General features: G+C 38.9%; 2 protein-coding genes across 3 annotated transcripts; one reads left to right on the forward strand and one right to left on the reverse strand.

Annotated features, from left to right (window-relative positions):
* On the reverse strand, positions 1-6,907 carry LOC119722459 (TLC domain-containing protein 4-A-like). Of its 2 annotated transcripts, none has more exons than XM_038192589.1 (7): positions 6,772-6,907; positions 5,940-6,388; positions 5,209-5,298; positions 4,423-4,481; positions 3,194-3,288; positions 2,611-2,684; positions 1-1,611 (listed from the first exon to the last, which is right to left on the reverse strand). In XM_038192589.1, exons 2-7 carry the CDS (start codon positions 6,125-6,127, stop codon positions 1,299-1,301), a joined length of 819 nt encoding a protein of 272 aa, XP_038048517.1. In that variant the 5' UTR covers positions 6,128-6,388; positions 6,772-6,907; the 3' UTR covers positions 1-1,298. The 2 variants fall into 2 exon arrangements, with proteins under 2 accessions (XP_038048517.1, XP_038048518.1); XM_038192590.1 differs by lacking the exon at positions 6,772-6,907 and adding an exon at positions 6,607-6,715.
* Positions 6,908-6,945: 38 nt separating this feature from the next.
* LOC119722460 (UDP-N-acetylglucosamine transferase subunit ALG14 homolog) lies at positions 6,946-13,152 on the forward strand. Its single transcript, XM_038192591.1, has 5 exons — positions 6,946-7,202; positions 8,584-8,735; positions 9,424-9,546; positions 10,510-10,569; positions 11,828-13,152. The coding sequence occupies exons 1-5, from the start codon at positions 7,037-7,039 to the stop codon at positions 11,996-11,998; spliced, it is 672 nt and encodes a 223-aa protein (XP_038048519.1). The 5' UTR covers positions 6,946-7,036; the 3' UTR covers positions 11,999-13,152.
* The last annotated feature ends 864 nt before the right edge of the window (positions 13,153-14,016 follow it).

Below are 14,016 nucleotides of genomic sequence, written 5' to 3' on the forward strand. Positions count from 1 at the left end.
ATTGTTCAAATTCTTTTTTGGTATTTATGGATAGGAAAAAATATCCGATTAAAATATAAAAATGAATAAAACTGCTAAATACTGCTGATTAATATAATATAAACTAATTTTACGGAACAGACACAAAAACTAAAAATGCACTCGCGGATGAACGGTTTTAGGCTTCCATTACACAATAATTTTTGCAACCGACAACAAAAGTTAATTTTATCATTAATAATGTTATCTGTGATCAAATCTCAGGAGACATCATAAGAACCCCACGAAATATACAATGGTAAATTTTAATATTAAATACACTAACAGCACCTGAAAAATGTCAGTAGAAGTTCAAATCATTTATATACACTCCATGTCAAGGTATATAGGTCTGCATGCACGTGCACTCCACAGAATTGAGCAAAATTTACAAGGCACACATCACATTTTTTATACAAAATATTTGTTCCGTCACTTTTAAGAGAAAATATAACTATCATTAAACTCTCCGAATCACATCCTTTTCATGCAGAAAAACAACTTTGGGCATGCAAAGTTCCGACTAAATAAATTAGATTACAATATTTTGCATTCTCATAAGGAATAAAACAATCCTTCGCATTAATTATATTGATTCTCAAAAAAGTCCAATATTTGATCAATTAAAAAAAATTAAAAAAAATTAGGCCATTTCTTTTTATTGCAATGTCGGAGTTTGGAGTTTTTATTTCTAAACTGCTTCCTGTAATACATCACTAAAAACTTAAACTACGAATTGTAACAGCAAAAATGTACAACGGGTGGAAAAGACCGTACCATTTGTAAAAAGCTGTTTCAACTGCGTAGTGATATGTGCAATGTAACTAAGGAAGACATACGTTGGGAGAAACAAAAATCTATCACCGCGGTATATTTTAACCACTGATGCCTGTGTCAGACTTTTGCAATAAACCAATGACCAATGAAATAAAATATATTAAAAAACCAATCAAGGATATGAAGACTACAAAATTGTGGATGAAAAATTAACAACACGAGCTCTAAATATTGCCAAGACTATTTGTTACGTTTGCTGGACATAGTTGTGATCATTTTTGTCAAGTTGTAGAAAAAATTGTGTCCTCTAGTGCCTTCTAGTGAAGATAAACAGCGCCCTCTATGAACCAGGTGCAAACCATATGCGACTGTCTGAAATAAATACAGCTATTATACTGAAATACAGAATACTTTCCAAGGAAATTTTACCCGCATCAAAACTGCTGAAGAACAAAAAATTAACACACCCCCCCCCCCCCCAAAAGAAAAGTAGCAGTGGTTATCTATTCGCCCTTGACCCGATTTCGGACGGGCGCCCCTTTGGGTTTTGACGTTCCCCAGAGGGCCTTTCTGGCCCCATTGTACATCTTGCCACACCAGTAGAAGTTGAGGACGTCCATAATCATGCCGCTGGGAAGCCAAGCGATGATGAAGGAGAGCGGAAGCGTAGCGACGGCTCGGGACACGTCGTGATAGACGAAGACGTAATACAAGGGAATGAAGGCAATGCGGCACAGGAAGAAAGTCGCGGTCATCATGAGGCCGTTGATGACGTACCACTTGTTGGATTTGTACTCGTGGACCGACATGAACCATCTGAAACACATCAAGTAAGTAAAGTCTGTCATGAGCCAATGGAGCTCATCAGGCCCGCATTTATCTCCGGTTTCCTTGGCACGAAACGGCAGAGAATATTTCTTTTACTCCTGGATGGGATGCTAGTCCATCGCAGGTTACTCCCCGGCTAATGCCGGTACCCATATATACTCCTGGGTGGTGAGAGGCAAGTGGGGGTGAAGTGGCTTGCCCAAGGACACGACATATGGCCAGCATATACAATCGAGAGAAGTCGCAGAAAAGAAAAAATGGATTTGAACCCCTGACCCTCTGATCGTGGGTCACAAACCCTAACCACTAGGCCCCTCTGTCCCAAAAAACATGTAACTGTAGGTTACTTATGTTCCAATACACACTGTTTTGAGGGAAATTAACGAGAAAACACTGGTTTAAAGATGACAGGTGATTGCAGCCATACAAATGCAAAGCAAGGTAGGATTTAGCATGGTACCACAAACGACCTGACTTTCAATTGCTACTGTCGCAAAGTTGGAAGTCTAGGATCTAACCCAAGGATACTACTTCCTTAGTACTACCAACTGGCTGTGAGTAAGCATGCTGAAAAAGAAAAAGTTAGCTGCTTTTACTTCCCGATCCGCTAAAAAATGGACGAATTAAAGAAGCTTTTTGGCTCAAAATTTTGTATGAAGTATAACTGTGTAATGACCCAAAATGTAATTGTCCCTTGTTATTTCCCCCAAAAGGAGAAGTGTGCCGATTTGTGACGACTGCGATTTCTCATCAGAGAGTCTGAGGTTGGAGTCTAGCTGCATGCCATAAGTTGTGTCCTTGGGCAACCTGCTTTACCTCCACTTGTCTCTCTTTACTCTGGGGTTCAAATGTGCACCAGTTTTGTCATGAATTTTGAAAAAAGCTGTTTTGGGCTAGCATATTATCCACAGGGAACAGAACAATTCTCAGCTGTTTTATGCCACGAAAACTGTAAAAAGAACAAACAAAATTTCGAAAATAACTCACCGTAGGTTGACAAAAAGGGTAGAGCACTCGGTCGTGATTCGATAATTTGCAAAGAAGGTCAGCACTCCATAGACCTGTACAATCGAGAGAAGTAACAGGAAAGAAAAAATGTACTTTAGTCCGTGTGAAGGATATTAATATCATAGTTTTGAATGTTCATCTTGTTCTCTTTTTAAACTTCAGCCATTTGTATCCGGCTCTGGACAAGGGCGGATCCGGGATGGGGGGGGGGGGGAAGAGGGGGCAACGGGTGCCATGCCCCCCCTCCAAAAAAAACCGAACCCAATTTTTTTTTTAAGTAACGTTGCAATAAAGGCAGGCACTGCATACAACACCATCTTTTCCTCAAACAAATGTGGTTAAAGTGGTCAGAAATTGCCTCAGATCGCACCACAGAGCATCTAGAATCCCAACAAAATTTGGGGCCCTTGAAACGGGCCCGGAACCCCACGCCGTAATAGTTTGGAACCCCCAAAAATGGTGTTCTGAATTCGCCCTTGGCTCTGGACATCGGGGCAGGCATATTACCCTATCTGCTTTTTTTTCTGTAAATGTTTGATATTTAATAAGTTGTGAAACCTACCACGTTGTTCAGAAAAGGGTAGAGAACAACGAAGTGATGAATGAGATATTGCCAGGATTCACTCAGGGGAAACCACCTCAGCATGACTATCAGGTCTGAAAAGAAAAAACAGAAAAATGGGGAATGATTAAAAACACGTATATGAAACATCTGGTAACAACTGTTCACTTCGGCAGTTAAAGGGAATATACAACATTTGCAAACATCGAAAAATATAACTACCAAGTTTTTACGAAATACCTTACTAGGATGTTGGTAAATGCCAGCCTAAAGCATCCTTTAAAATTATGGCACCTGGTGTCAAGTCATTTTCAAGAAAATTGTATTTTTGTATACATTTCCAACGGTGGTCGGCTGACCACCGTTAGAAAAACCTAACTATTTTTCAACTACTGCTCCAAATTTACAATTTTTCTCGGTCCAAATTTTGTTTGCTATTGGTTACATGTTCATGATCGGGTGCAGGCCAGCTAGACTGGTTCCCTTACCTTACAATTTTCTGACATCTATAAATTGATCCATTTTATCTTTAGTGGAGTCAGGGAACCAGACTACTTAAATATTTTTGTTTTTCTTGGTTTTTCAAGCATTTTCATAACACAAAACTTCAAACTTGTCAGTTAAACAATATTTGATCTATTACACTAACCCCTCAAATAGTTCATTTCTGAAAATTGCAGCAAAAGCCAATGATGTATATTCCCTTTAAGTTTTAAAATTTGGATTTTTTTAAAATTTGGATTTTTTTATAAATCTGCAAGCCAATAAATCAATATAGACTAGCGAGTGTTTGGTACTCAGATGTTAAAATGAAAAGTGAATAGTATGTAAACACTGGCAATCGTGGACCCACGACCAAAGGGTTAGGGCACAAACAATATGTCCACGATTGACCGAACGTCGTCGATTGAAATTCGTGAACAAAACCAATGAGAGCTGTTGCTAAAAAGTTTCAGTACAAACAAAGGAATGAGGATAAGGTGCAACTGGGGTTCCACGATTGCCAGTGTTTATACAAAGACATGAACTGGCGAAACTTGCACGCTCTACTGTCGTAATGAATTTGTAATTTAAGTACAGGGGCAAATACTTCACGACATTGATAGAGAGATCTCTAATGAATACAAAAATGAAATACCCTCAAAAAAATTCACACAGAGAGGGAGAAGACAGACTTCTAAAAGAGTAAATAAATAGGTGATTTAATTTAGACGTAATTATCCACCCACCGGCGATTAGAAAACCACAGATGATGCAGACATTCCATCTGGCTAGCTGGCTTGTACCCCTGCAGTGATGAAAAACGAAGACAATTGACGCTAATTTTCCAATCATGGGTTCACTGTCTGTGGTCAAAAACCTGATTTTTTTTTCTCAAAACACTACTCCTTGCAGAAAGTAAATGTGAAGATTTAATCATGAACACAAATTTGTTCATTTTGTTGGCCCACAGCTTCCAAGATATTTCTGATCGAGCTTGTGTTGAAAATCTAAAAGTTTGTGTTTGTTTTTTTTTTTTTTAATGCTGTTACAGGATTGAAGAAGATAAATCCCAGATTTTTCTTTTGATACGATTTATGCGATTCGCGCCTCAGCCGATCGGAGTTGACTTTACTAAATTGTGAAGTCATTTCATTCCCCAATCAGGACTAAACGTGTGATTGGTCAATTCGAATGCGGTGTTTTTGTAATACAACAGCAGCCGGGCACGTATCGCGTAACATAATACAGAGCGCGTGACCACAACCTTTGGTGTGTCTAGGGTATTTTTTTATATAAATCCAAGTCTATGACGCGACAATGGTGAATGACCGAAGTCCCGATATAGAAAGCGCCTGCTGATTGGTAAAAATCTAGAGGTCAAGATGCGGTTGTCTTGCATAATTAATCTTCGAATCTGCTCAAATGTTAAAGACCATGGCTTTTGCCATGGTCTATTACGTAGAATATGGTTTGGTTGGTGCTTAGCACAAAGTACACTGATTTCTTACCAGACTTTACACTGATTTTCTTACCAGACTTTATCAGAGCTGATTGAGTCATCTGTGACTAGAAGATAAATGCTCAGGACGCTCACAATTACTGCATTGATGTTGGAGACCGTCCTTAAGAGAGAACGGACAATTAACAGAAGGAAATCAATACAATTAATTTTTAGATGGTCTCTGTACATCTCCGGCTACTAATTTTATAATAAGTTTTTACAATTTTATAATATTAGCCCAAAATTCATACTGAAAGTATCAATGTATATGTTGTGATAAACCTACGTTTTCTATGATCCCTTTCATTTCAGTCGTTTTGATCAGTTTTGCTTCGCGCGCTTTAACCCTAAAAGGGCGGGGGGGGGGGGGGGGGGGGGGGCTCCCCACACTTTTTTCTGCGACACCCTTTCCTGACTTTTTAACATTGAGTCTTGCGCATCTTTTGATGCCAAAAACATAAAATTCCAACCATGGGTTACCGCGCAACAAACAATTTTTCATCGCTGCTCGTCTGAAAACTGAATTTCCCCATATGTAGTGTACACAAAGCAGAATTATCATTGGTGCATATGAATAATTAATTAGCCATAATTCCAAAACCCTTTGACCTATAGTCATCTAATTTTGTGGGTATGTTTGTATAAAGTTGTTCTAACTTCTATACATGGCCCAGTTTCATAATGTTTCGTCACTCAATGGCCGAGATTTGAGGGGGGGGGGGATCTACAATCATGACAATTATGTTTCAAGAAATTTCAAACCTTGTGTTCCAGTTAGCTTTATCGAAGCTGCTCATTCCTTTGTAGGTCCGCGAGTACTTGGCCGACAAAAGAGGGCTCACTAAGAACATGAGGGTGAAGAAGAAGAGAAAACTGGCAAACAACGCCGGGAGATACTCCGATGAGAATTCCCACGGATGTTGGTGCTCGGTAGCATTGGGGCTTTCCATTATTGTTTAAATCACCCTGAAGGGCAAATGTACTTGAATCACCAGATGATAAAAACTGACGACAACTGCTGCCCGAAGTCCGGTTATCTTGAAGACTCTATCTTATCTACAGGATGCTACAATTCTTGCACCACGAAAGAAGGAAGCCCTCTGGTATTTCAGTCAATAAGCATCAGCGATTGTTCATAACCTTCCGAAGAGTTGGTCCGCTAAGAAGCAGTCGCACATGTCCATTTCACATGTCTCATTCTCTTCAATAATCTGCACATCATCACATGAAATGTGGAATACAGACACGTGGGTGATTAACAAACAAAACAAAAACTGTTTAAATAAGACTCAATTGTCTACTCTACGCAGTCTCCAGCCTTTTTATCAAAGACAAAGACTGACAAGTACAAGTTTCATTATTCATTAGATAGATGTTTAATATAACGCCGTTATAAATATAAATCCCATATATTTATCAAATATCTTACAACGCTCCGTAATCCTCAGGCTCACGCAATGATTTAAGTCGATGGGCGACCTGGGCAACCGATCGTGCACAATACTGCCGAGTGCTAGCGCTGCGACCACAGATATCGCACGCTGTGTTCATGTGACTTTGTTGTGGGGTATTTTTACAAAACGTAGTTGCCTACCTGCAACTTTTACAGCCAGAGTGACGTAAAACTTCTGACCACTGATGAACAACTGGCCAAGGGCTGGCCTAAATTACGTAACACAAACAAAAAGGCGTTGTGATTATGTAAATTTCAAGTGCCAAGCACCATCGACAAAATTGTTATCGGCATCGAACGATAGTCTGACACCAAAATAAACGTGGCGCGAACTTGTGTATAAAACGTATGCTGGTACATTGGGAACACGACGATTACTTCCCATTTGGGGTCAAAGGTCATCAAAATGGCGGCCTCCATGAGCGGAACAACGCTTGCTTTGGGAGGAGCAGTTTTCATCGTGCTGTTACTTTTCCTGAGACTAGTAATCATTCTGAGGAGCCTCGGCAGAGGGAAGTTGAGTCGAGGAAGCAATGGGACGAGATTGAAAGTCTTGGTTATCGCAGGATCAGGTAAACTGGCCGTGTGAATCATTTCCTTGTTCAGTCGGACAACCTGCCTGAGCATAAGCGTTACCGTGCGGGCGTAATTAATGAGGGCGCTGTTTACTTGGTTGCGGACTGTGAATGTGATGATTTAGGGGTTTTTGGTTCATTTAAGTGACCAATGAGTCTCGATTTCTGTATTTTGCAAATTCGATTGTAAAAAAAACCCTATTTATTAATATTAGGCCTATTGATCAGCGTTTTGGCATTTAGTTTTTGAATTATTTTCCATTAAATCATGCAACTTGCAAGTTTTTGTGAAATATTATGAATTAGTGTTTATACAAACAGAACTTTGTACTCTATGAATTAAAAAATTAATCAGAAGGAGTTCCATACCTGGACATCACTTGACACCATGTGCACAAACCCTATGAGACTGGCCTGAAAAATTAAGTGTTTTCTCAGTAAAAGTTTCAATCTTTTCCCTGCCAAATTTGACTTTTCAGGACATGTTGCTTTCTGATGGCTGATAAGTCACTGCAGGGAAAAATTAGTGATGGCCATGCATGGAATTCTTTCCAAATAATCAATTAAAAATACGCTAATCTGTGACAAAATCTCTGATTTGTTCAGTGTACTTTCTGACAATATCCAATGGAAAGAGTGTTGCAGCCTGACGCTTTTTTCAGCGATTGTGTACAAAGTCTATGGAGAGTCAAGAAAATTTTCTAAGTATTTCCAAACAAAATTGGAAATGTTTCTCAGTCCCAGATTCATGTCTTATCATCATTTTTGCAATGAATGACCTTCATTGAGATGATATATGAAGACAACAGTGGTTCCACGTTGCAACATTCTTTTCTATCCAAATTTGATTTTTAAAGAAAATTTCTTTCAAAATCCCCAAAACACAACTAAACTACTTGAAATGTCAATACAACCACCATGTCTTCCTACCCTGTCTGTTAGGCCAAGAAAAAAAAGAACATCAGTTGATCATTCCTGCCCACATCCTTTTTTGAAGAAGATCCTTTTATTTTATTTTAAATTTTTTTTCCTCATCTCAAAAAGCTATTTTTATCATGCATAAAACTTACATAAATTGGGTAAAGTACGTTGAACATTGTTTAACATAAATATTTTGACTTTTCTTACTAGTAGGATAGCTAATAAAAAGGTCGAGGTCATTTTGAACTGAAAAGTTGGCAGCCATTTTTATTTAAATACGTTGCGGCCATCTTGAAAAAAAAAAATATATAAAGCCCCTCGTAGAAACCCAGACGATCAACTGAAATTGTTTTTACCTGGCTTTACCAGCCGGAGGGACTGATTGAATGTTATTTCCTGAGAAAGAAACACAAACACGATCTTTAAATTCAAGAAAAACTCATTAATCTTCTCCCAGGGGGACACACAACTGAGATTCTGAGGCTACTCGGCAGCCTCAGCGACGCTTACTCACCGAGGGTCTACGTCCTAGCAGACACGGATAAGATGAGCGAAGAGAAGATTCGAACATTCGAAGCCGGAAGGGAGAAGGACGGAAGAAATTCTGAGGTATGCTGTCTGAAACTTAAATCCGTTATTTAAAATGGAAACGTTTATTAAACAGGGTGGATATTTCCCGCAGAGTTATGTTGAAAACAGAAATAACACCGACAATTTTTTTAGGAGAAGAAATGTATGGGAAAAATTTTAAATTTCAGATTTGTTACACAGCAACATCTTACAACTTTAAGACTGATTATAGCATTTTAATTACCCTCTTTACTTTGAGTTTGTTTTTTATTTTGCAGTGCTGATGTTATTAGGGTTCATATTACTGAACACACAAATCTTTAAATTATTTCACTATTTCAGGCAACATCAATTTAAACTCTACTCAACATAAATCATTGATTACATGTAAATCTTGGGTAAGACCCAGACTGTGACCTCAAGTGCGTAAAAAACATGCAAAACAAAATCCGGTCAATTTGAATCACTGTTTAGCCAACAAAATTCTCCAAAATTTAGCCCTAACCCTGCTCAATCCAAAAGGATCTGACTATTTTAAACGACCGCTTGGTCCTGTTGGATTGAGCAGTAAACCCCATGCATGTATTTACTATCTTAAGTTTTGGGACTCTCACACACAGTATTGAGAGCCCCACATTTTTCGGACTAGGTTAGACTCCAATTTCATGGGTAAATCGAATGGAGGTTTAAAGCACAGAAATGGTTACATTTTACTTTTTCTCAACAGTTCAGCCTGGAAAGAATTCCCCGGAGTCGTGAAGTCAGGCAGTCCTACATCACCAGCGTTGCCTCCACCCTGTATGCTGCCCTCTACTCCTTCCCGTTAGTCTTCAGGCATTCCCCAGACTTGGTAAATGAGTTACTCATTTCAAACTACTTGGAGTGGTTGATTATCGCACCCCTCAACTGCTGTCTCCATACTATTGGTTAATTTGTTAGTGTTCATATGAGTAGAACTAAGTCCAGGTAAAGCATGGATGGGATCGTGTTGGAAACCCCGAAACACCCCCCCCCCCCCCCACCCCACCCCATCTTACGCTCCCCCTGCCCCCCCCCCCCCCCCAAAAAAAAAAAAAAAAAAATTAAAACTCCTTCAAAAATTGAAATACAGGGTGAGAAAAAAAAAAAAAAAAACCAATCCAAAATGGTAGGACCAATTTTTGAAAGAAGTTTTGCCTGTAGCAATTTCAAAATCTAGGATAAGCCCAAATCAATGAGCTTTCTTTGAGTACAAGAATCATTGAAATCACTCCTGTACTTTTCAAGTTACGGCATTTTGAACACAAACACTGTTTTTAAAGCTCTGTCCACGGATCGCAAAAAAAGTTTGTGATCTTCCAGCATAACGAAAACAATTCACAGCATCCTTATGAGAATTGTTTTCATTTTTCTGACAAAAACACTTTCTTTTTTTGTTATCCTTGGACAGAACTTTAAAATGGTGTCTGTGTTTAAAATTCCCTAACTTGAAAAGTACATGAGTGATTTGAATGATTCTTGTACTAAAAACAAGCTTAATGGACTGGGCTTTCATATCCTAGATTTTGAAAGTGGTACAGGCAAAAAGTCATTCAAAAATTGGTCGTGCCATTAAGGATGCGTTATTTTACTCACCCTGTATTGATATAAATATGGCTGTTTTAGACCTACGTATTGTGCCCTATAAAAAGTGAACACCTAGATTGTTTTTGTTTTCGTTTGATTGTTTGTTTATTTTCTGTAGTTGTGTGATAAGTGCTTTAGCCAGGAGACAAATTAACATCCATTATTTAAAAAAAACCTCATCTTGATTGTGTACTGCATGTGTGTATAGATTCTATGCAATGGCCCCGGAACATGTATACCCATCTGTGCAGCTGGATTTTCTATGAGAGTAAGTAAAATTGTTTTGTTTCTCATATTCTCTTGTTTTAGTTTTTTTTCTTTGATAGAATGGCCTGGCTGTTTTTTCTTCAATTAGTGTGATTGATTAACTACTTGCTTGCTCAACAGGCATGTCCATTAAACCAGTTGAACAATTTCTTGGATCTGGTTAATTAACTCGACTAATGGCCCACCATTATCATCAGTCACTCCAAAGTCAAAGTAAGGACACTCGGTGCGTTTCTACCGAAGCACACAAGAGCCTTCAACTTCTAATGAATACAACATGATAGAACATATGAAGCTTGATTTAATTACATTCAGGTTTTTGTTTGGTATGAAGTTTGACGATTTATCTTACTTATCTCTTATTTGAACAGCATGTTTTAAAGGTAGCCCCCATCATTTTTAATTTGTGCATTATGTTTGTTCCGGTTCTTTTCAGAACCACACATACTCACAAAAGAGATTTATTCACATGGTGCTACCGCAAACTTTTCTTGTCTTAGTATCTTTCCACCATGCAAACCTTCAAATCTCATGTTTGTTTGAAGCAACAAAAGTGCTCAAAATCCAAAGAAGGGTGCTTAAACAACAAACCTGATGAGGTTTTAGCTCAGTGAATGCTGTATATTCCGAGAAAAACACTATTCTAGGATCTTGATTTCAATTCAAATTTGCCGATTCATGTTTTGAATTGCGCCCGAATTCAGCGCCTGGGACACGTTCTCATTCAGCCGATTGCAGCTACGCGATGTCGAGCACTGAACCGAAGAATAACATAGCAACCGTGCGCGCGTGTGTGTCTCCCGAACCACAAAAGCAAAATTGATGAACAGAAATTAGATGATTGCTAAAACCTTGTAGTTTGTGTGTGTCTTTTTTTTAAAATTGCATTATAATAAATATGATAGTTGTCTTTAAGTTTACATATATATATCCTGTACATAGGAGATCATATATAGGGGTCCGCCCATAAATCCGACGCCTCATAGGTCCGACACCTCATAAGTCCGAAATTTCAGACTTTTGAGGCGTCGGACTTATGAGGCATAAAAATTTATTTATTCTGCCTCATAGGTCCGAGGCCGCATATGTCCGATGCCTCATAGCTCCGACATGCTCTGGCATGTTTCAAAACAATTGTAACGCAACTTCAAACTGCATTCAGAATTCAAAATACGCTCAGGAGTTTCAGGACCATTATTCGTTGACATTCTACTGTCATATCTTTGTGTATTTTTACCACTTTTGTATCGTTTCTATAGTTACTGGGGCTGAAAGCAGTACAGCAAGTCTACGTGGAGAGCATGTGCCGCGTCCAGACCGTGTCTCTGTCCGGTCAAATCATGTACTACTTTGCCGATCATCTCATAGTGCAGTGGCAGAGTTTGAAGGAGAAATATCCAAAAGCTGTCTACCTAGGGCGGGTAGTTTGATAAATAGATTGATATTGATAACAAGGTTTTTAAAAATTTGCCAAAGTTATAAACCTTGCAAGTTTGGGTGCTTATGCCTTTTTGCCAATTTTGTTTTGCTAGAGCTTATGTATCACGCAATGAATACATTTACAGAAATAATCAAACGGCCCCCTAACGAGGTGCCATTAGTTGATTTTGCAAACACACATTTTTACCACCGTTCTTCTAGGGAATCATCATGTCTTGGAATTTTCTTATTTGTATGTACTTTTTTTTTCTTTCAGTACAGAAATCTACTGTTGCTATTCACAAAGTTTTGCCTTTGAACAGTGCCTTTGTGTTGGTCAGTCACAGTTGAAGGAAATAGATAAATGTAAATATTAAAAAAAAATGAACGAAAAATTCAAAGTGGGAATATAATGCAGGGATATTTTTGTCGATGTGAGTGTTTTGGGCAGAAGTAGCTAAAATAAATTACTCCTTTTTAGTGGGTAGAGTGGATTAAGTGTGATCATTTGTGAGTAGAATATTATTAACGATATCAGCAAAAAAGTTAAAGGAAAGGCAAAGTATTGACCCTCATTTTGATGTGTAGGTTGATTGTTCGAAAATTTGGGACCCTCAATGCTGTGTATAAGAGTCCCAAAACGTAAGGTACAATATTAAAAACATGCAATAAAAGAAAATAGACTGGCACATGAACAATCAGTCCCAACACCCTTTTGGTACTGTATCAGTCAACTGTATCAAAAGAAACATTTGGTACCAGTCTGTATTTCTACACATCTCTCCATAGTCTGCCACCAGACTCCTGAAGAGGTCAGTCTTTTCCAAACAATTGGACTTGCACCAGTCCCATTCTTCGGCTTCAAAGTGAAATCACTTGGCATCACTCTCAGGTGCAAAATGTCGAAGAAAAGTCTCCTTTAATAATTGAATTGAGACTTCAAACTTGGCTGGTGAAATACTGAGGACCTTGTATTTGCCTCATGAAAATTGTGGAGAATTTTGTCAGCTAAAGAGTGAGTAAAGTTGGCCCGATTTTGTTTTGCAAGTTTTTCTGCACTTAAGGTCTGTGTGTGTGTTGATGCTCTGAATTATTTCCCCCATGTATATTTTAAAGTTGATGCCTATGGAGACAGGTGAAAGTAAAACTGATTTTATTCCGTCTACACTGGCAGTTTGTAGGTGTCATTTGCCCTTACTCTTACAAAGTCGCTCGTGTGTTCGCCGACAAGATTCACGTCAAATGTCAAGCGGCTTTTACATGTGTAATTAGCTTTTTACTGAGCGTTGTCTCTTCAACAAACGAGCGGGGATAATGAACGAGAATTTGCCCTTCCTCTTTCCCCACGGAAATTAAACTCTTTCCGTCGGTTTTCATTTCGTCGGAAATAAAGGCGGACAGTTTGGACTTGACCAAAGTACTGTCTTGTACGATGATGGATATTGTATTCTAGTACCTACTACCTACACTGTACCGCCGTTGTGGACATAGATCTAGATGGATGACATTGTAGGAACGGATGTAATTACTGTGATTCCCAAAGGTCCTAATCCCGTCTCTAATTTTTCATGGTTAAAAGCGAAGGTTTCCGGGGGAATTTCGTGTTTTTTTGTTTTTGAAATTAAACATCGTTTTGTTTCCTCGAATTGTCCACATTATGCTGTTTGCATAAACTGCACTTTGTGCCGATTAGTTGGGTGCGGGGCTCTAAAATGCAATGCTGGGAATCAACACTGGTGATTTATGCGTGCGAGGAGAAATATTTACACTGATCTTGAGAAGTGACTCGTTCTGAAATTGTCCTTTCAGTTTGAAGTCGAGTCACGGCTGGCCTGTTTTAGGCACTGCTGGCATAGGCGCTGGGAAAAGACATGTCTGTGAAACCTAGCACACGCCTCGCGCGCTAAACAAGTTTCCCGGAAAGCCGATTGGTCAAATGGCGATCGCAGCTGCGGCGCGCTGTCGATCGATTAGCCAATGGGAGCATTGGAAGCGGTGATGTACTTGCGTTTTGTACGAAGGAAGGTTT

Source organism: Patiria miniata, unplaced genomic scaffold, assembly GCF_015706575.1.
Source record: "Patiria miniata isolate m_02_andy unplaced genomic scaffold, ASM1570657v1 HiC_scaffold_15, whole genome shotgun sequence".
Classification (NCBI taxonomy): Eukaryota; Metazoa; Echinodermata; class Asteroidea; order Valvatida; family Asterinidae; genus Patiria; species Patiria miniata.